This window comes from Temnothorax americanus, unplaced genomic scaffold, assembly GCF_048541705.1.
Source record: "Temnothorax americanus isolate GAGA-0224 unplaced genomic scaffold, ASM4854170v1 Scaffold20, whole genome shotgun sequence".
NCBI lineage: Eukaryota > Metazoa > Arthropoda > Insecta > Hymenoptera > Formicidae > Temnothorax > Temnothorax americanus.
The window spans coordinates 3304742-3326951 of NW_027509339.1; the positions used below are offsets into that span (position 1 = coordinate 3304742).

At 39.4% G+C, this 22210-nt stretch overlaps 1 protein-coding gene across 5 annotated transcripts in view; it reads left to right on the forward strand.

Annotated features, from left to right (window-relative positions):
* Positions 1–22210, forward strand: part of LOC143897341 (lachesin) — a 156039-nt gene that overhangs the window by 124500 nt on the left and 9329 nt on the right. For 4 of the 5 annotated variants that reach the window (XM_077405940.1, XM_077405939.1, XM_077405941.1 and 1 more), the window contains 6 exons: positions 1633–1818; positions 10724–10807; positions 15118–15241; positions 17915–18052; positions 18169–18303; positions 20803–20973. In XM_077405940.1, coding sequence (XP_077262066.1) covers positions 1633–1818; positions 10724–10807; positions 15118–15241; positions 17915–18052; positions 18169–18303; positions 20803–20973 — 838 coding nt within the window. The remainder of the gene's footprint in view (positions 1–1632; positions 1819–10723; positions 10808–15117; positions 15242–17914; positions 18053–18168; positions 18304–20802; positions 20974–22210) is intronic. The other variant, XM_077405942.1, reaches the window with a different exon arrangement.

The following is a 22210-nucleotide window of genomic DNA, read 5'->3' on the forward strand; positions in this document are numbered from 1 at the left end:
TCCTCTTTCAGTCTGACTACAGAGAGAAGTTTTACCGATACACGTGTCCGTAAGATGATACGAGCGACTCGACGGTTTCTTTTCAACGGATTAAGAAATTTTTCGCGAAGCTGATTTTGCGTATCACGAAACCCCGTTATCGATCGCGAGCACGGATTTATAGCGGACTAACATAACGCTTTTAAATTTTGTTGCAAATTCACGTTTTTCCTTCGGTGGAATTTAATAATAACTTTATATGCACGACCGTATAGTGGGATTATCTTTTTCACGCATTATCGTTTATCTTTGCGCTCTTGCAAATTGCATTACGCCGCAGAGCGACAACCAGTATAACCCGCAACTACATTACGGTATAACCAGTTGCTTCTCCAGCCGACGTACTATTTGCTCGCAGTCGGTCAGATACGCTCAGATGTGTAGACTGGGGCTCCGCTATCCATATCTGACGTCCGACGAAATTGTAAACTGTAGAATGGAATACGCGATTACGTTTCACGCATCGATCCGAATCTCCACCGGCAGTTTGGCGAAGTAGAAGCGAAATATCAACATATCTGAACGCGTAATATATATTCTATTCTCGAATTCATTCAACCGTATTTTTCCGTTTTCCGATCTTCATTACGCGTCACAGATTGCGCAATTATTATTACCGTTTATTTAATCGCGCGGAACAATGAGGACCGTCGATTACGTGCAAATAAACGTCAACGCCGCGGCCTCGTATCGGTCAAATTAAAACGAGGCTTCTAAACGGAGAATCATAATATAATAATTAAATTTATGTGAAGCGCAATCGTGATGCGCTGGAAATCTGTCGTTACCGCACGTAGCCCCGAAGACGGGGAGGGGGGGCGATCTCTCCATTTATATAATTCACTTCCCAAAGGAATCTGAAAGTCAAATTCGAGGAGTGACTGACTCGCAAGCGTCCCCGTTTTATCGATGCTTCTTTAAACGATTCTAAATCAAACAACTGTGATATCTGCTGAACAATCTTTGATAATTGTAATTAAATTCGATGAATCTCTCTCGTGAAAGAAAAACGTAAAGTTCTCATCGACGATCACGAATATCCTTCTCGTGGATGACGAACGTGCAACGATATCCTCGCAATCGCGGAATATCGCGCGAATACACACATCGAGAATAATGACAAAGCCGCGATCGGGCGGCTGCCTTTGCACATCTTGCTTTTTTCTATTTTATCGAAATGGGCGCGTACGTATAGCGTTATTGCAGATGTGGGTGTATGGTGCGTGCGCTCGCGTGTGCTCGTTCCGCGTGAAATCGCGAGAGCTCCTCGCTCCACGATTCGGAATATTCTAAAGGAAAATGCAAATATACCGCCGCCTGGAAGTTTGGCCAAGGGGAATCACGCGTGTCAATCCGTGTGTGCGCGCGTACGTGTATGTGTGTATATGCATGCACACCACGGGACAGACATCCCCCACATCTGTTTGTATTCCGCAGTCGAATGCCTGTGAGGAAATTGCGGCGTCTTCGGCGAAATCCGCGACGCCGTCACCGCGATTTCCGGCACCGACTCCGCGCGCGTCTCCCCCCGGTACGTTCTCACCGTCGTCTCCATCGCCTATTAAGGCCCCGATCCGGCGATTGATGTTCCAGGTCGGTTGGGTAAAGGCGGACACGAAGGCGATCCAGGCGATACACGATCACGTGATCACGCACAACCAGAGGGTGTCCGTGTCCCATAGCGACCACTCTATATGGAACCTGCACATCAAGGGCGTGCAGAAAGAGGACGGTGGCCTTTATATGTGTCAAATCAATACGGATCCTATGAAGAGTCAGGTATATACCGCACTAAAGTCCTTTAAATTAAGTAATACAGAGCTCTATATATGTATATGGAGTGTGATCATCAATACTGCCGCACATATTTCCATGGAAATCCGACCAATTCAAAGAATCGCTCCTCCTCTTCTGCTTCCTTCATCCCCGAACAATGCCTTTTATTGAGTCGTTTATTTATTGTATTTTGTAAACATGATTGAAAGAGCTTCTTTTTGAGATTGTCCGACGATATAACGTCGACGCTATCGATTTACTCGTGAGTGACTACCGACATATTGCCCCCGTGAATTAACAACCGGTTCCGTCGAAAGTTTTTCCAATGCCATATGTGTGCTTCGATTACAAACTTTCCGCCATTCGTTCGGAATCGGGACGTCCATTTCTAGCGCGTTTCTAGCCGCGCCTTAACGCTCGTCGGCGGTGTTAATACCGACCAGCAGCGGGGTAAATCTAACGAGGCACAAGTTTCGCGGGAGCGATCGCGGGGCATGCGAGAGAGCGACGATATCACGGCGGCAACGGTGCGGTGGAAGTATCGTTAGGAAGTTCTCAGGAGAACGCTTCTAATAGCAGTTCGGCGCCGTTTTAGAAATGCGCGAAGCCACGGAAGGAACGCGCGGAATTTACTTAGGCGCGGAAACGGCGGTCTATTCGCCGCTTCGAGCATTTTCGGTAGTTACGCTCCTCCTTCGCTCCTCGTCTAACTGAAACGGCTAAAGCGGCTTCTTTAGAATTCTCCGAAAAAAAACGACTAAATTCGCTAAACACTTGTCAGTGATTGCAAAAGATTTAATTTATGATAAATAAAATTGATTGGAAAAAAAATTCTACAATTCTTCAGATATTAGGTATTCTACGGCTAATGGTGATAGCTTAATTAAATTAAAAGCTTAATTTATAGTAAAAAGTTATTTGCACTTTTTCACATTACACTTAATATACGTCTTCTATTTATACCGATCACGATACTTTGCCTCGGTGTTGTAAGCCTGGATACATATAATCCTTGTTTGAAATTAGCTGTGGTAAACCAACAAACTCGGTGAAATAACTAATTGGGACGGCCCTATCGACTGTATTCAGGTCGATAAAACATGGGGACCCCGGTTTGTCAACGGACGAAAGGTCACACGGTTTCGACGAGGTAAATTCGTCTCTCACATTATGTATATTTTATTACATATTTTATCTGCTAATGTTATATGCATATGTTACGTAAACATGTTACGAAGATTTCATTTAGTGCGTTTGGGCATAATCTATGTCATAGAGATGGACCAAATTATATTATATATTTACTATTGCATTAAGTTTCAGTTATAAATCGTACTAGATTTATTTTAATTTTAATATGAAAAATGCGCACGATTCGACAAAAATATGATAAGTTTGATAAACAACTTTTCTTTAATAAAAACCCATAAAATATTTGCTGAAGTAATTCGATGAAGTAACATATCGTAATATTACTCTCTCTGCGACGCGTATATATATCACCAATAAAATGATAGTAATGTGCGTAAATAAATATTCTACGCTGTTCCACGACAATCGATTTTACGAGAACGCGACTTCTCGAGTTCTTGCCTGAACTTAACTTCGCGAAGGATAACCATTTTCCAATAGAGATTTAGTTCATAAAATAACCAACAAATGTGAATCGTATCTTTAGCGCTTGCATGCTATTGTCAGAATAATCCGAAAGAAAAATTGTTCTGTGTGTCATAAACGACCTCTCAATCAATCATAAGAAATAAGTTAAGATCTTTATAAGAAATCTGCTTAAAAATACATAGAATATTTGCCCACATTTATTTATAGATGCTTCGATTTCCTGAAATCGGTTTGTCTCTTAATAGAAATTCGATAAACATGATATTTTCACGATCTTTCAACGCTGAATCTTGAAAATTTTTGTAAAATAAATGAGATAGAATTTATATCTGTCGACGTAACACGCCAATATCGCTGATCTTTTTTGGATTCGCGGTAAACGTCGCGAAAATCGGTTGCGATAAGTTGCGAACTGCGAGTGAAACAATTAATCGAGCGACCTCGCTGCCGGTGATGCCCGCATCGGATAAAGTGCCCAAGATGCGCCCGAGTTAATCGATAGTTGCTCAGTTACAATCGGACCGCGTCCCACTTGGCTCACGCAATTAATCATCCCGGCTTCAGTTTGCTAACTATCATTAACATAATCCATTGGTGTAATACGCGCGATCGTATTCACATTAGAACATAGGAAATCAGGAATATCTTTCGAGGACTACATTGCCTCGTTAATAAATTAAGCGAAGAAAATCTCTCTTTCACTATAAATGTATTGCCTTTCAAATCACGATACCAGATACTTCCCAGAAAGACCTAAAATTCGAAATTTTAATCGTCGACAGAGAAATATTAATCAACTAGATGTATTTCGAAACCACATAATCTACCACAAACGTAACACAATAGCTAGCCGATAAATGTAATCTTGGGTTTAATAAAATTTAACCAAGTTTACCGGTTTATAGGTTTATCCACGATAAACATCGCGCATCATGATCGTACTCATGTTTCCGGTGAAACATTCGAGCGACGTGAAAGCGAGAAAGTGAGAGATCGAGCGAGAGAGATGTAAACGGAGCAGAAGAAGAGAAGAGAAGAGAGATCTTTAAAGCGCTCAAACACGGGAAATAGCGACAATCGCTGCACAGCCTCGTCTACACATCTCGATACTTTCCGCCGCCTGTAATCGTCGTCGGTGACGCGCGATAGCAAACCGCAGGGATATTAACCGTCTACCGTCGAGCTGCCGTCGGGTATTAGCTCCTGCCGACATAACAATCTGTACAAGTATCGAAGGCATTTCGCCTTCCGCGTGCGCAAGGCTGGCGCAAGACCCGCGGCATACTTAACGAGCCCGGGAACTTAACGAGCCGTCCTCGTCAGTTCGGGTACCCGTTTATGAACATCGCCTCAAGTAGCGCTTAAATCCTCCTCCATCCCTACCTGCCGACCTATTTCGAGTTACGGCTGCGTATATATAGTCTTATCAGAAAAGGATTGGAATATTAAGTCGCGTTTAACGACTATTATATACGCGACCGGCATAGTAATCGTCGATAAGAATGCAAAGATCGCCTCCTCTTGCTCCGCTCCGAGTCGACTTTTATGTGACGCGATTGTTGAAAAATCGCCAAAAGATTAATTACCAGACCGAGGTCTCCATTTATATTTTTTCTAATGGCACACAAATTCATTAGAGTGTAACAAACAACAACGTGACAACAACTGAGTCTTCGAAATTTGCACGCTCCTCTTTTAAATGCGCGCGATACTGCGCACAGTTAGACGGTAATTAGTCGCGTAAAAATTACAAGCTTTACGAGCGTAAAGCCGCAGAGATTTTTCTCGCGGTGCAAAAGACGCTTAACGAGCCACTTTAGTTAACGCGCGCCACTCCTCGCTCGTTCCCTCGGATAACATTTGCGTTGTCTTATACCGGGAGACCGGAGTCGACCGCGGTTGTCTGGTTGCTTTAAAGTAACACCTCATCCGCCTCTCTTGCCGGCAAAGTGATACGGGTACGAGACGCCACTGGAAGTCGAGATCTAATTTTCCGACATTTCGGATTGAATTCGCTCGAGCCCCGCCCCGTGCCAACCGGAGTTTCCCTCTTTTCGCGGAGGAAGAAGGCTGTAATCTTAAATAGTGCGCGGAGCGTAACATACCGATGCATGCTGGCTTGTGAGACGGCAGCAGGTGCCTACTCTCCGATCTCTCTTGTCGTTCTTACTTTACGAGGCACTAAGCTAAATAACGAATGCTCTGCGAGCAACACCGTTGAATGCCCCGGCCAATCGTTCGACGATCTTTCGGCCAATCGTTCGAGGAAAGAATGAATGTAAGATCAAAATAAGCTGTAAGACACAGAAGGCGTAAGATATGCAAAAGATGAAAAATGTACCTTGCTTGGAAATTAAGATGCTACATATCTTGTTCCACAATCGAATCTACCTTCTAGTTGGTTGAATTCTGTGATTATTATTATCTTATTGTCTATTGGTGATATCTTATTTCTTCTCGTTTCTCATCTTGCGTATTTTTGTCTGTTTCACGTTACTCTCTCCTTGTCTTCCGAGACAGACATGATTCGCCGCGAGCGGTAAGGCTATAGTGATTTTGTCGGGGCATTCTTCGACAAATCCGACAGGAAACGAAGTCGACATACAGATTTTCTAACTAACAATAAGTGAAATACGCGAAAAATAACGATGAATATATTATAGAAATTATATTATATAATACATAATCTTAACACATCATGAAAATAAATTATAGATAAAACTATAATCTTTGAATGATAGATCGCGTTAAGCAATGAAAAATTTTCTCTTCTATTCATTTTTTTCTATCTTGAATTTTTTTTATTTTAATAGAAAAAATCAGTTACTAGAATCACCCTTATATAATTGTTGTGTTATGTCATATTTCATTATATTTGTTATATATATACTCATAGATATTTCTATTATTACTTTATAATATGAAAATTTAATTATACAAAAATTTGACCTATATACACAGTTTAGAAAAAAGATAAACGCTTTGAAAATAAACATCAAAATTTTTCCTCATGTATCATCAGGATCACTAAAACTTAGCCGATGATCGACGAGATAAATTGCCTTATACGTAGACAAATGTTTCCTGAGTTTCCTCCATAAAAGCTTTTCCTCTATTTCAGATTGCCGTTTCTTTCTTCCTCATTCTGACGCGCATGTATTATACAACAATAAGTTAAAACACGAGCGTCGCCCTCCGCAAAGGATGCCGTTTCGCCTCTCGTAACTATATTTCCTCGTTGCTGAATACGGTGGCACCCTTCGCGCGTCGCTTATAATTCCGACTGCGTGTCTGATAAAATTTACGTGTATGTACGTATGGCAAGGCGTCGGCTTGCGCGTCGGCATGTGCGTCGTCTTTCTTGAAATTTCGCGTCACTTCTTCAAAGCCGTCTACATAATTCCAACGCGACGAAAACGCACTGATTTAGTCGTGTAATTGATGAATCGAATTTCACGAAAATATTGTGTGTGTGTGTGTGTGTGTGTGTGTGTGTGTGTGTGTGTGTGTGTGCGTGCGTGCGTGCGTGCGTGCGTGCGTGCGTGCGTGCGTGCGTGCGTGCGTGCGTGCGTGCGTGCGTGCGTGCGTGCGTGCGTGCGTGCGTGCGTGCGTGCGTGCGTGCGTGCGTGCGTGCGTGCGTGCGTGCGTGCGTGCGTGCGTGCGTGCGTGCGTGCGTGCGTGCGTGCGTGCGTGCGTGCGTGCGTGCGTGCGTGCGTGCGTGCGTGCGTGCGTGCGTGCGTGCGTGCGTGCGTGCGTGCGTGCGTGCGTGCGTGCGTGCGTGCGTGCGTGCGTGCGTGCGTGCGTGCGTGCGTGCGTGCGTGCGTGCGTGCGTGCGTGCGTGCGTGCGTGTGTGTGTGTGTGTGTGTGTCTCACATAAATGTTTCATTGCCCTTGGAACATTTTAGGACCAAATTCGTGAATTTTGTTCATTTGATAATATTTATTCCTCCTTATTTAAAATTAATCACGAATTAACTTAAATTAACTTAAATTAACACTATCTCGTTTATTATATCTTATCATATCATTACACTACGAGTGCTTAATTAAAATCGTTCATAATTTTTATTCATAATTTTTATCATGGATTTTTATTACGGGTTTTTACTATTATTATTATATCCGGGAAAGGTGAAGATATATTTCTTAACGCATTATATATTTTCCAACATAGTATTTTATAGACACTAAGAAGAACGTAAATGCGCGTTTTATTCGAGCTTATACTACTAACTAGGTAGTACTAAACAATGTGTGCATGGTTTCTCAATTATACTACATGCCTGATTATGTTGAATGGAACTGCAATGTGCGCATACATATAGGTTAATAATGATCCTGCGGTTCGAATCTGGCTAACGAGCGATAATGAGTTTCCACGAACGTGTTCTTTGCAGATGCGTTTGCCCTATGATAAATTCTATGAATCGAGATAATTCTGCACACTGATGTCCATAATTTTTATATTATTATTAAAATATAATTCTCCATATATTTCTCATTTTATTCCTGTGCTTTTATTTTTGAATTTGTATTAATAACGCTACTGTTTCTGATGTATCAGTTACGATCATTACAAGCATGAACATTATTTATGTTTATTTTATATTTAATATAAATTATACGCTTCTGTGTACTACAATAACACAATTTGTCCAGGAAGAGAAAATCGCGGAAAACAGACTTAACAGATAACAGATAACGATATCTATAGATAGATGCAGCTATCATTGGTTCTGGGAAGCAGAGATTGACCGATCAACGGGACGCGGGTTTATTCACCGAATTGCGACGCGGACTGATACAGTCATTCGCAGGCGCATAATAATTAATTTACGGCGCGCGCGGATGTGGAGGAAGGGAGTTTCATAATTTAGTGGCGACACGTACGAGTTTACGCGCTCGGGCACGTGTCTCGCCGCGCTCGTCATCGTCGTCGTCGTCGTCGCGTTAGGTGGGTAAGGTACGCAGTTTGCATTCGTCGGGGACTGTTTCTCGAGCGGCACGGTGCAACGACGGCGGCTTGCCAGACAACTCGGTTATAACGATTGAAGTTTCGTCGTGGCGTGGATTACATCCTCGTAATTGCGCGCACACCTCGCGCCTTCGCGTCTTACGTGAGGACGGGAGGGGGGGGGGAGGGAGGGAAGCGGCGTCGTGTGAGAGGGACTTCCTTTAAATCGAGGGAGTGAAAGGAGAATTGAGGGGAAGTACGACGGAGGATATGAGGGAGCGGAGGAGAGACGGGGAAGGAGGTCTTTGCACTCGTATACTGACGTCTCGCGGCTTGACGTACGACTACCGACAAAAGTTCCCGACGCCAGACATTCGAGGTTGATCCACCTCCTCGATTCTGTCGTGCGCTCCGCTGTCTTCATTCCTCGCTTGGGAATTATAACGCGATAGCGCCTCCGCGCGCTGATAAGCGTCAAATGCGTAGTTACTGCGAAGCGCTTTGTCGCGGAGGATTATTTTACACCCTATGAGAAAATGCGCCGTACATCCAGCATTTTGACGCCACCAGGTTCTGAACAATGACTTGTGAAGACTGTTGCACACGGCGTAATTAAAACTTATATATAGATTTTTCAGCAACTTAAAAAATCAAGAGTCATCTTTCGAACTCATCGAAATTATTAATAAATTTTTTTCGATAAAGAATTATATTATTTGTAGCCTCACACACACAATTACAAAAAAGAAAAAGAGTGTATATTTAATTATTTTATTATTACATCAAAAATATATTTTTATATTAAAAACAAATGAATACACGTGGAAGCACGTTAATCGACATATGATATTCAATATGTGAAAACGATTTTATTTTTATTTAGTTAAACGAGTAGATTAAACAGACGCGATTTTTGAACACGCGTGACTCGCACGTGTAACGATAACTCATGTGCGTGATTGTTAGGCTTCGCGGCGGGCAATAATGATCGCGCCGAATGTTAGCTATGATATTTGGTGCTACCGTGCGCCGTTAATTAACGAATAACCGGCGACATACACCGACATCCGTACTGGCAACAGCAGCAGGTTGTACGGCCATAATATGTTACCGGCGTCGAGCTAAATATAGAGCAAGATGCTTGTGAGATTTAGGGACGTTCGTGTTATTCGACTCTGCCTTATGGCTCTGTACTTTGTAGTCTACTTTAATTTACGAAAAGGAGGAAAAAGCCGGACGATATATAAATAAACTGCCTCGGTAAATTGCTTGTTACATCCAGAACCGCATCTAAAAAGTTGATGGTTTTGTGATGTTTTTCCCACGTGCAACTATTCAATTAATCTTAAAAAGTCCGACCGACAGAGACCCGTTTGTTCTAATTAATTTCGCAATTTTATTTTGCGTCTATCTGCCGCGAATAAAAACTAGTTATCAAATATTATCACCATAGGAGCACTGTAGGCCGCGACAAGGGAAATAAAGCGAGCTCTGTGTGTCATTGCATTTGATTCGCTTGTTGTTATCAACGCTGCATATCAGATGAATCACATTCGTGATGCCATTCATATATGGTGGAAAAAATATCTACCTCGAGATGAAGCGCGTATTACGGTTTTGCAGGAAATAATTTACGTAGAAATTACAGCCTTGACCGTGTTGTGTTTCCTCTCGTCTCATCATCGTGAATTTCGCATATGTGTTAATTAAAATGAGCGCAGTCAGTTGCAAAAAAAAAAACTTACCGTATCGTAATATTCAGGCTTGAATAATAGTCCCACTTGTACTTTCAGGATTGTGGTATATATATATATATAGTGAAAAAAATTGTTATATATTCATATTAAATATAATCTAAATGCAAGTTTTCAGATGTAATAATTGAACAATTAAATGAAATAATAGAAGAGAAATAGAATTACAATTATGGCTTTAATTATAAATGAAATAGAACTATAAGAGAGTTTTTGCAATACCGTCTTTTAGATACGGTAAATGTATCTGAATTATATAGATACGCTCACCGTCTAAATTCACATTAGCTAGGGATTTCGTTACGGTAATCATAAACCTTATTTTCTCAAAAATAACGTCGAACGTTATCTAAATAGCGTTACGGTGAACGATGTGCATGCGCATGCAGTTTCGCCTTTCGATCGACAATGTGAATTTAGACCGGTGAACGTATCTATAATTCAAATACGTTCACCATATCCGAAAGACGGTATTGCAAAAACTCCCTATTATTAATAAAATAAGCTTCAATCAACTATTATACTCGCTGAACTTAAATCACGATATTTATTTATTAACGCTGATCTATATTTTCTCCAGACAGGTATGCTGTCTATTGTTGTGCCACCTGATTTCGATCCCGAAGCTACATCGAGCGACATGATGGTAGGCGAGGGCGGCCAGGTAAATATCTCCCTTTATTTTATGTCGTTCCATAATTTTGGTTCATAGTTATCAAAAGAAAGCTTTTAATTATAATAACATCTTAAAGCCTTAAGGATAATTTTTCTAGCAATAAGAAACAATCCTTCTTTTACAATTTACATTACCGTTCTTTGGAATACGATTAAATGTTTTTTTTTTAATAGAAATTAAATTTTCGTCTCAATCAAGATTCCATCTGCATGCGGAGATAAATTTACGAATAAATATGCTAGAGGAAAGATGCTCTATGGAGCGACTAGGCCGGGGGTCGTTAAATAATTTACTCTACACAGAAGCCGTCATGAATAAACGAGGGTTTATTGCTTACAAATGTGCTGATTTACGTGTGCAATAAATTATTGGGCCAACGTTATATTCCGCGTGATTCATGTCGGGGAAATCTATATCGGAAAACGGCAGTGCGCCACGAGCTTGTGCAACGGCTCGCGTCTGAATCTACAAATAACCTTGCAACTTCGTCATCATTAATAACGCCTTAATTAGGAAATTACTAGTAAATTGCTTAAATCCCCCAAGAAGTTTATGATCAGATAGGAATATCAAATTAAAAATATTATTAATTTTGAGTTTGAATGTATTTGCCTCGCTCATCTGTACACTGACGTATATAAACTAGTTGTCATATTTAGAAACGTGTCAACTGGAACTTCATGAACTTCATTACTTTTTTACAATGTTGCAGCACGCTTCATAATGTCATAGCGATTTCGTAACTGCAACTTGCAACACCTGTTGCAAGTGCTATTTGAATAACATCACGCTGTCATAAAACCAACCAGTAATTATTACTAAATGTCTTTCTGTTATTAATAACTTTAATTTTAGCTTTATAATCTCACGTATCTTACAATTAGAGCTGAAAAAGGCCCACGCACTGTATGAACGATGAAAACCTGCTCTTCGAGGAAAAAACTATATAACCGTGCATATATAAAACTGGGTAATAGATTTTGAGCCTAATCACTCGTAAGTAATTCATTTAATCCGACAATCTTTCGCGCAATTAATTTGTGAGAATGTAATCTGGCACACGCGTGTTTTACGGGCCGGTCTTGATTCACACCCGAATGCTGTAAGTAAGCTATCAGTGAAAATAAGTGACCTGTTGCTCACAATTCATATTCCGTGGCAGTCGCGCAATTTGTGCGAATACCTCATCTCATTCTCGCGTTTTTCCGCGCGCATGGCCGCCGCGCCGGTGTCGCTCGGATAAAGAATATTGCGCTTCCCTCGGAACGTCTGACAGGACGCTTTTACGAAGATGCGACAGCTCCACGGGGCTCCACCATCGTGGACCATTTTAAACTTTGAAATTATACCGGCGCATAGCGAGTTTCCCCCTATTATAGTTGGTATACTGAAAATTGTACGACTGTCAGTTTGATAAGTTACTTTCCATCTCTTTTGAGGAGTTTGTCGGGACACATGTCTAAGTATTGTATCGTACTATTTTTGTTAGCAACGAAATTGTACGTATTTGATGGATATAATTTATGTACTTGAGAAATTATACAATCCCAAGTTTTGACTTTTCTAATACGATGAAACTTCAGTCTTTGCTCATTTCTGTAAAATGTCTTTTAAGGACGTAAATTATATTAACTTGTACTGACTAAAATGTTTTTATTCAATGTGTCTCGAAATCTCCAAACGTACTGTTAATGACAGATTCTTTTAACCACCTTGAGATTAGTTTTTCGTTAACGAAAATGTCGAGGCATCCAAATTATATAAGAGAGTAAAAAAAAGACTTTTTTTGCGTAACACTAACTTTAAGTCAAGTAAACAACAAAATTACGTTCTTCAGTTAACTTTGAATAGAATTTACTTTAAGAGAATTTTAATTCGAGACGTAGCTACATAAAAATAAATGATTCAAAAGATTGGGAAGTTGCAATATAAGCGGAAACCTTCTTCAAGTTTTTTGTTAGGAAGAAATTGACCACAAAATTTTGTTATTTTGAACTAATTGTTTTAAAACATCTTGTATATATGGTGTATTGAAAAAGTATTAGTAAACATATTGAAAGAAATATCTCAGCGTGTAAAGCAATTTCATTTAATCAATTGAACAATTTCTGTCTCAAATCACACATTCGCCCTTAAGGGGTTACATACGTTTGACTGGCCTTAAAACTAGGTCGAAATTAACGAATTTTATTGTAGGTAAAATTATGTTATATTAAACAATGAAAATACATGTCGTGTAGAGTAATCTTTTGAGAATATCTCTCAAAAAATTCAATAAAAAATATCAAAAATTGAGGTAAAATAATTTTATCACAATAAAAATTCGTTAATTTTGACCTAGTTTTAGGCCTGCCAAGCGTATGTAACTCTTTAATGTGACAACTTTAATGTGACTAATAAATACGATGTCTGACAGCAACAGATCCAAAGCACGGTTAATAGTCGTCAGGGCACATTGTAAAAAAAAAAAAAAAAACTGAAGCTTCCATTGACCTGACGCGTTAAACAAAGTTGATAAAAAATTTAAACTCCAATCGAGATTTTGGTTTTCCGGTTGTCCACCCGTATTCTGATGGTGGAAGTCGAATCTCTCTCTAGCCGCTAGCGAGATAAATAAATAATTTTGTTCAGACCATAACTATTATTATTAACGATGCGTCTCTCGTGTGTTCGCCAAATTGTCGTAAAATATTTTAAAAAAATCCAAAAAGATCGACCCTCGCAGAGATTTTCGGGGTGTTCGAATTTCGTTCCATAACGTTTTCACGTTGTACTTGGACAAATGTCAATATAAAGAATTTTAATTTTTAAACTCATTTTCTTCTAGCAATGAGAGATATCGCATTTAGAACATCTATCCTCGGCCTAGTTGCGGTCTTGATTTAAAATTGATAGAACTCCTGGCAAAACATGAAGTTCTCTCTTCGCATAAGCTTCTCCAAACTCTCCTGGGGGCAATACTTCCCAAAGAATGTTTAATGTTTTGCTGAGATTTTACGCTTCTCTCGAATTATAAATATATGCTTTCGATATATTTCCAATCAATACATTCGTTTATTTCTCGAAAATATAATATATGCATGTTTAATTTCAAAAATCTGGTTGAAATCGACATATCGTATTAATTTACATCCACGTCTCGATGACATTAGTAATATTTGAAACTTTACCCAGGTCAGGTACTCTATTATATATATATATATTGATAATACAATATTAAATAAATGAGTTAATAACATGTTAATGAATTTGTGTTTATTTTATTCGTCTGTTAATTTTCCACTTTTCTGGGAATATTTTTCGATAAATAATATTGTTGTAGGACATGATCAGAAATTTATACATACGTCAGTATTTTTAGTTATTATATACACATTAAACGTCGATAAATTTTAAGCGCTGAAAAAGCAGTTTCGAAAAGTTAAAAGAGAGAGTCGCGTCTTATTTTATACTTTTTTAAAGGTAGTTACGCAAAATACATGACACGCAATAACTTACGTTGCACCTCGGGATCGTGCTAACACGATGTTCATTCAAAAATGTCACAGATATTGCAAGCTAGCAGGTGACGTGTCAGTGGAACACAAGCAAACAAACAGCGCAGTATGCTGCGACACGTGTCGTGTCGTTAATTGTCAACATGCCGTTTATATTTTCCATTGTAGGACACACAGATATTCATTTCGCAACTCGCGTAGCCCCATTCGCTGCCCCGTTCGTTTCGAGTACCAATGTAACCGATGAAAATCAAGCCGATATTCATAATTGATGGCTGCGAATGCAGAGACACGCTAGAGCGAGAAATTATGAAAATCGACTTGATTTGATCGTGTCTGACCCCGTTCGGAACCAAAAATAGCTTCGCGGATCGTTTGGATTATTGAAGCCCACCCAAAAGCGAGAAATATCGCTAAATTAAACCTCCCGTTAACGAGAATTGGAGGAGGTTCGATAAAATTGACCGCGCGAGCGCAACGAAGCAGGTATAACCGTTAAAAATCGCCCGACGCGACGTCCCGGTCGATGCTGGATATTTCATGCCCCTCGCGATCGTAGATTTGTTTTCCACTCGAGTATCCGCGCGCGCAAGCCACCATTGTTCCGGACAAGCGTCCTCGCGCGCGTACGTGTTTTACATAGAGACGGGGATCCCGCGTGCGTTTCTTGCTCCCTCTCCCTCCCTCTCTCTTTCTCTCTCTCCTTTATTCCTCCAAATATATTTGGATGAAGCACGGCATTAGTGGAGTGCAATAACGAACTCGCTTCTCTTTATAATTCCGGTTTCATAACACGTACAGGTGAAGTTAACGTGCCGGGCGAGAGGCGTTCCCGAGCCGCGCGTATCCTGGCGCCGGGAAGACGGCAAGAACATTATAATTCGGGAGCCATTTGCAGGAAGCGCCCCGAACCAGAAGTCTCACGGTAAGATTTAATATAGATGGTACGCCCGCGCCGCGCGCCGTTCCGCCGATATAGCGCGGAATATACAATTATGTTTTCCTCAGGCGCGCATGCCGCGCACCGCGCGCGATCCCGTTAGTATTCAAATTCCCTCATTACGAATTGCGATTCCGGACTTTAAGATGAATTTCGTCCGGAAACCGATTCTCCTCCCTGCTTCCCGCTGATGTTACGAGATGACGGCATCCGCTCGCGACTTCTGATGCCGAACGGCCGGCCGCGCCGTCGTTCCGCGGATCATTAAACGTACTTAATGTCGAATTTATCCGCGCGTTTAATATTGAGCCATAGTTACGGAACACGCACGCGTTTGTCTTCTTTAGGTCTTCTCTCGTGATTTATGCTCGTATTAAAACAGGAGAATCATTTCAAGTAGGAAATAGCAGTTTGTCCGCGAGAATTGCTCTTATAGCCGTATAGTTTGAAGAATCTTACGCCCGAATTTTCCTTTCAAAATTACTTGTAATAATTAACAATCACATTTCGTTTCAATAAAGCAAAACTTGATATTAATTTTCTACCTGCAACCACTTTTGAAACACGGTTATCAGCGGGTCAAAGAAATCTTAGATTATATACAATTATATGTGTCTGCCGAGGAAAACGGACGCAAACGGCCGACACATATGAAATTGCTGCATATTTCTTGACGAAAGCGCTCGAGAGGATGTTCGTAAAATGGACGTTGTTGGTTGCGGAAGCACTACCGGCAAACCGAGCGAAGCGTCTCACCTCGCCCTCGGCCGTCGCGTTGCATCGGTCTCGGCTAAACGACGTATTTAGTATTCACTTCAGCGTGGTGATACTAATAGCAGGCAAATTTCGCCGTACTGTGGTCCACGGCAAGGATGCACGCCGCGGCAACCGGTGTAACATATGCTGAGCGTGAACCTGCACCTCCGGATGACCCGCCTCCGACGGCTTATTGTCGACACTACAATCGCAGTGATTATCGGACCCATGCCGGAAAAGTTTCGCCTTAGTCTCGCGATCACCGCAAATTTAATTAACATTGCGTGGACATTTTGCGCAAATGAGAAAAATAAGCGGGCGAAAAAGGAAAGAGCGAGACAATGTAAAAATTATGTTTGTAAATAAAAAAATTTTAATCTTTCAGTAATTTAAGTATTCAGACACGACTGTCTCTCAAACGGAACGTTCTCCAATTCCGAGATACATATATTTTATCCGTTTAATTCCCTCGATTCTGGCGAGATCGCTCACGATTTTTTATTCTTGTTTTTTGCGTCAAAATATTATTTTCAGAGAACTAATTTTCAAGCGCGAATAAAGAATAAACCATTACTTTTAAGGTTTGAATAAGGAACGCGGAGTCGCGTAGTTCGTCGGGACTTCATGGGTACTTCGATTAAAGTAAGTTCGGTGCGCGGCGGTAGGACGCGAGTAAAACGCGGACGTTTATGCCGTTTCCGCGTAATTAACTCGCGGGGGTGGAAAACACACGGGTGTGTCTCAGGACCTTTGAGAAAATCGATGTTTTTGCGAGCTGAACTGCGATGTAGCGTAACGAGGCCGCAGGTGAGGAAGGTCCCGTGCGTTTGCTTACGATATTTCGCGGTTAAAGGAACAGGTGCAGGCGCAACAAATTGAGCTCGTCTTATCTACGTGCGCCACTTCGTTGTTTGCATCTGAATACACTCGCAAACTTATTCAGAATGAACAATATGTAGAGGGTGTCGCTTAACAAAAAGGTTTCTTTTGATTAATTTACACACAGATGTCGGAACATGCGCGCTTAAGCGAGAAACTATTGGATGTTTTTACACTGCCGTTGGAACTTTTTAAAATCGTACTGAAATTTAAAATGAATAAATTCGCAACACTAAGAAAATGTAACATGCAAAAATATATACGCGTGCGTTGCATGTTCCATAATAAAATATTAGAAAAGCATAATTAGCACGCACATAACATTAAACGTGTTTATTGTTTTATTGATTATCGATCGTCGCTTTTGTAATACGTCGTTCACTTCACGTTCTTTTTCCGTTCATTTATATATAGTCATTGCTCTTCGTTAAATAATAATACCCAGAGACAATTGATCGTCAGCTAATGTTTCTACTAATTAATTATATACGAATATCTATATAATTAAATTGACGTAATCTCTAGAGAAAAAATTAGCTTTGATAAGATAAGAAAGTGAATTTATTATTATTAATCTGTGTTAATTATTGTGTTTGTTCAATAAAATGGAATAATTCTGATCAAATATATTTATCTCCATTAATTAATTAATAGTTGTTTTGCTCTGTATATCAGATGTGCTTGATTAAACCTTACTAGCGTAATAATTACTCGCTTAAAAGTAAAATATTATTGAGACCTATTATATACTGAATTCATATCTGATTTGTGGAAAATAAGTACTTAACGTGTTTTATATTCATGTATTATTGAAGTAAATAGGACACCCAGTAAAAAATAAATTAGTAAATCGAACCAAATTTTGATATTTCAAGAAAAAATCAACTTTATTAGAATAAAGTATTAGAGAATTATTATTTAGAATAAAAAAATCTTACATTATGGACGCGAATTTTGGAGCGCGCCAGCGAACTATGTATCAAGGATTATCATTTATTCGATTTTAATGCCCACTGTTCTCAGTTCGAATCGTGTCCGAATTTTCGGGCGAGGAGCTAAAACTGACGAAGATCTCGAGGAACGAGATGGGGGTTTATCTGTGCATCGCCAGCAACGGGGTTCCGCCCGCGGTCAGCAAACGTATTTCTATCAACGTTCATTGTGAGTAATAGTGATTACTATCCGAGCCATTGGATCGGACGTACGGTGTACCTTGTAGAAGTCGAATCTCGCCGTGCCGAGGCTACGCAACAATATCTTCCGACTTCGATTTACAGTTCCGCCAGTGATTCACGTACCCAATCAGCTGGTCGGCGCGCCCTTGGGGACCGACGTGATCTTGGAATGTTTCGTCGAGGCGTCCCCGATGTCGATTAACTATTGGGTCAAGGACCCCAAGGGTGAGATGACACGTGAGATGACTTCCTCGTTAAAAATAGAGCCCTTACACTGTATTCCATAATGGATCGTTGTTCCCCGTTGTGGATTGCGCTTTAATACGACGTTTCAGCGTAATATTTTATTTAATCATCGTGTTCTTTCAATCCATAATGATTGCTAATTTTATCATTGGCAATATTACTCGTTGGCTGTATTCTTTATTATTTATTATTTGGAAATTTTTTGTTAATTTGTTCTGTTTATCAGCTTGTCAATTATTACTCGTATAGATTGATTTCAGATCTTGTAAATTATAAATAAAACAGATATAAAAGGAAATAACAAACCAAGCCGGATGTACGTGCTAAGAGAATGTGTTACAAATTTAAATAAATAATGTGACATCACTGCAATAAAATCATCTTCAGTGATGCGCTATAATATAAACCGTCACTTACAAAGTCGATGAAATCTATAATAGTCAAATTATAATTTGCAAATTGTGTCACATTATTTATTTATATTAACGTATGTTACATTATTTATTTAAATTTGTAACACATTCTTAAAACGTTATACACCCGGCTTGGTTCGTTAGCTTCTTTTATCTACTTTGTTTTTAAATTTTTCAAACCTTGATCTATTATTATCTTATAAATTATATGTATTTTGGTTATTATTAATTCCATACATTGCCATTTAATGTATTGAATAATTCTTATGGTCGCTTTTTAGACAGAAAAAAAGATACAGATTAATTAACAATTATAATTATTAGTTAAATAATTTATAGATTTTTAGGTTGAATGTTTAAAGAAATATAAGTGAAAAAATGAGTATGTTATATCATTAAGTGATATTTAACTATAAATTTTTTTGTAACACTATGCAGAATAAAGCTGACGAGCCTTATTTGCATTTTTTGAACTATATAAATATTTTTCACGAATAATTCCACGCAACTTCCAAGTCTGTAACGTAAGTTGAAGTTTCTTTGTACACAACACATTCTAACTTTTAATCTTTGTCGTATACACATATGTATTTACTCGTATATGCCAATATACATTTTAAATCGTTAACAATTCAATTTCCTCTTGTTTTCTATCAATGAAATATATTAATTTTAATAATAAGAGTCAATTATTAACAATAAAGTTTTCACTTCCACGTGAAATGAAATTATGATTTAACGCGATTGGAATAATTTACAAAATATCTTTCCATTCATGCGTGTATGCATGAATGCAATATCAACATCTGCGTGAAATAGTTGTAGTTTCCCTCGCGTATTGTTTACCACAAGTAGCGTAGTCCGTTATAACGATTGGTTTGTTAACTAATTACCCACTGTAACTAGCGGAGAAATGCTCAAACGTTAATTACTCTCACAAGACAAATCCGATTATAGACCGTACTTTAGTTTAGGCGATGCGATATCGTTGTACTGTCAGTTTCAAGAAACTTGTTATTCGTATTATTGGAAACTCGTTGTACAAACTTATAAAACTAATCAACAATAAAAAAAAAGAGAGCGCGAAATAATTCAACTTTCTTTCTATTTTATGCAAAATATAATAATAAAGATAAAAAGTAAAACTTCTTTCGGTGCATATCAATAGTCAACAGTTCTTTTCAAATTTGCTGTTTTTAATAAATATATCGCGCGGTAAGAAGCCAATTGTTTCGGTACTATAAATTCATACGAAATGTCAACGAGCACCAGCAACATATCGCAACAACGTGTAATAACTTGGCTCAGAATCCCTCAAGAAAACTTTAGATAGATTTAAGAGAGAATACTACTTATCCAGACTCGCGGAAATATCCCCGCAGTGGATTTCACCTCGCAAGAGCCAGACGTTCTCCCAGTTTAACACACGCTCAGCTATCCGGAGTTCCTCGCTCCAATGCATTCGTATGCAATTTCGTCTCGCGTGGAAGATACCTTTCACTTGTTTCCCATTATCCGCAACTATTTCAACGTGTAATAAGAAAGCATAGCATGAAACGGGCGAGATATCTTATTTATGGTAAAAGACGTGGCTTCTTAGTGCAGCGCATAAGTATATCTCATAGTTTATATATATAGTTCAAATAACATTTAAATAAATGAATATAATTAATTCAATAATATTTTAAAGTGTAGCGTTTTAAATTTTGCTCAATTATTAAAGCGACTGAACAGTCGGAGTATAACATTGAAACCGAAAAATATATGTGTTCAAATATAAAAATTTTTGAAATGGTTCTAATAATATCAAGAAATATAATTACGATTTGTATTTAAACCGCGAAATTGCGATCATTATATTATAAATTTGTATATCTATTTTTAATTTCAATCTTTTTCTTTCTTGTAAAATACTCTTGTATTTCTCTCTGTAATTTCATAATGAATGATTTTTTTTATTACTGCCGCATACCAATCGATAAAAATGCTGAATACGCAAACATGAGGAAAAACAATATGTAGTTTTCTAGCCGGCGGAATTGGAATAATCGAGTATGCTCTCTACTTTGTTCTCCAGGTGCGATGATAATATCCAGCGTCAGGCACAACGTCCAGATGACGACGAAATCACCGTTCGAGGTCCGGATGAGCCTCATGATCCGGAATTTGCAGAAAAACGACGTGGGAACGTACCGGTGTGCGGCCAAAAATTCCCTCGGCGAAGTTGAGAGTAGTATTCGATTATACGGTGAGTACACAGCGCGTTTTGTACCGTTATCAAACGAAGTTTCCCGCGGAGCCCATAAAGAATACCTAATTCGATTATTCGACGGAACGCAGTCAAAACGAGGAGAGAATTGCGTTATCCGCGCCGCATTTCGTTTCAATGCACGTGTACATTTGCGGATAATCGCGATTCTTTCTACTTCTCTCTCCCTTTTTTCCCCTCTGTTTTATTCTTTTAGATAGTCGTAACGCTAGGGATTAAGATTTCGTACCGTAAAATAAAACCTGCAAATAGATCAGCAGATAATTGCGCACGGGAGAGGTCAACGGTGAAAAGTTTGCTCTGTAAACTGCGAATGAGTTATTATACTTAATAAACACCGTGCCGGGATTAATTTTCTGCTTGTTACAGCTGATATAACCTCTATTTCCTTGATAACTGCTTCGTAACATATTAATATCAAGTGAACGATATCTAAACTTTAAATTTATATGCTATAGAAAAAATCATATTCAATAACAAATAGCACGAAAGAATTATGCAAGATTTTCATCAAATTTAATAAACTGTTAGTAATTAACTTGATAATTGACAATAAGCCGCAAATCAAGATACGAAAAATAAAATCTATACAGCATTAAATAAGAAAAAGATAAGATTCTGTTTTTTTTTTCTATTCTTCAAAGTTTACCAGATACTTCAATCCTCATTGGTAAATAGCTTCCGTTGATCATGGCTGGCTTTATTGAACAAAAGAAATCTCTGGCGCCAGATCAAGAAATACGCTTTTGAGATATTACACCGTGCAAATCGTTCCATACGTTCTACGCGTGGATTGTAAGCGAAACGATCTTGAACGCGTTCGGGTAACAAGACTCTCGACTACTCCACAACAAACGAATTACAACGCGAAAATGGCTTTTTGCCGCGCGCGTTGCAAGTCGGTTACACCGGTATCTCGCGAGCTGTTGCGGGAGTGAAGCGAGGGGTGGAATTTACTCTCGCGCATGACCTGTTATGTCTACATTAATGTGGCGGGTCGCGAGGTTAACGAGTCCACAGCGTGGAAATTGTTGTTCGGGGGTCTCATTCCCGCCGCTGCCAGCAAATCGGGCGCGTCCCGCGCCTATACCTCGCCGCCGTGATTGATCGCAGGATGATAGGAATAAGAGGGTTTCCTCCTTACGGCAAACACACCTCGCGTTTACAAGCATCGTCACTTTGCGGACGGAAATCTCCGAGGAGTTGCCTCTATATC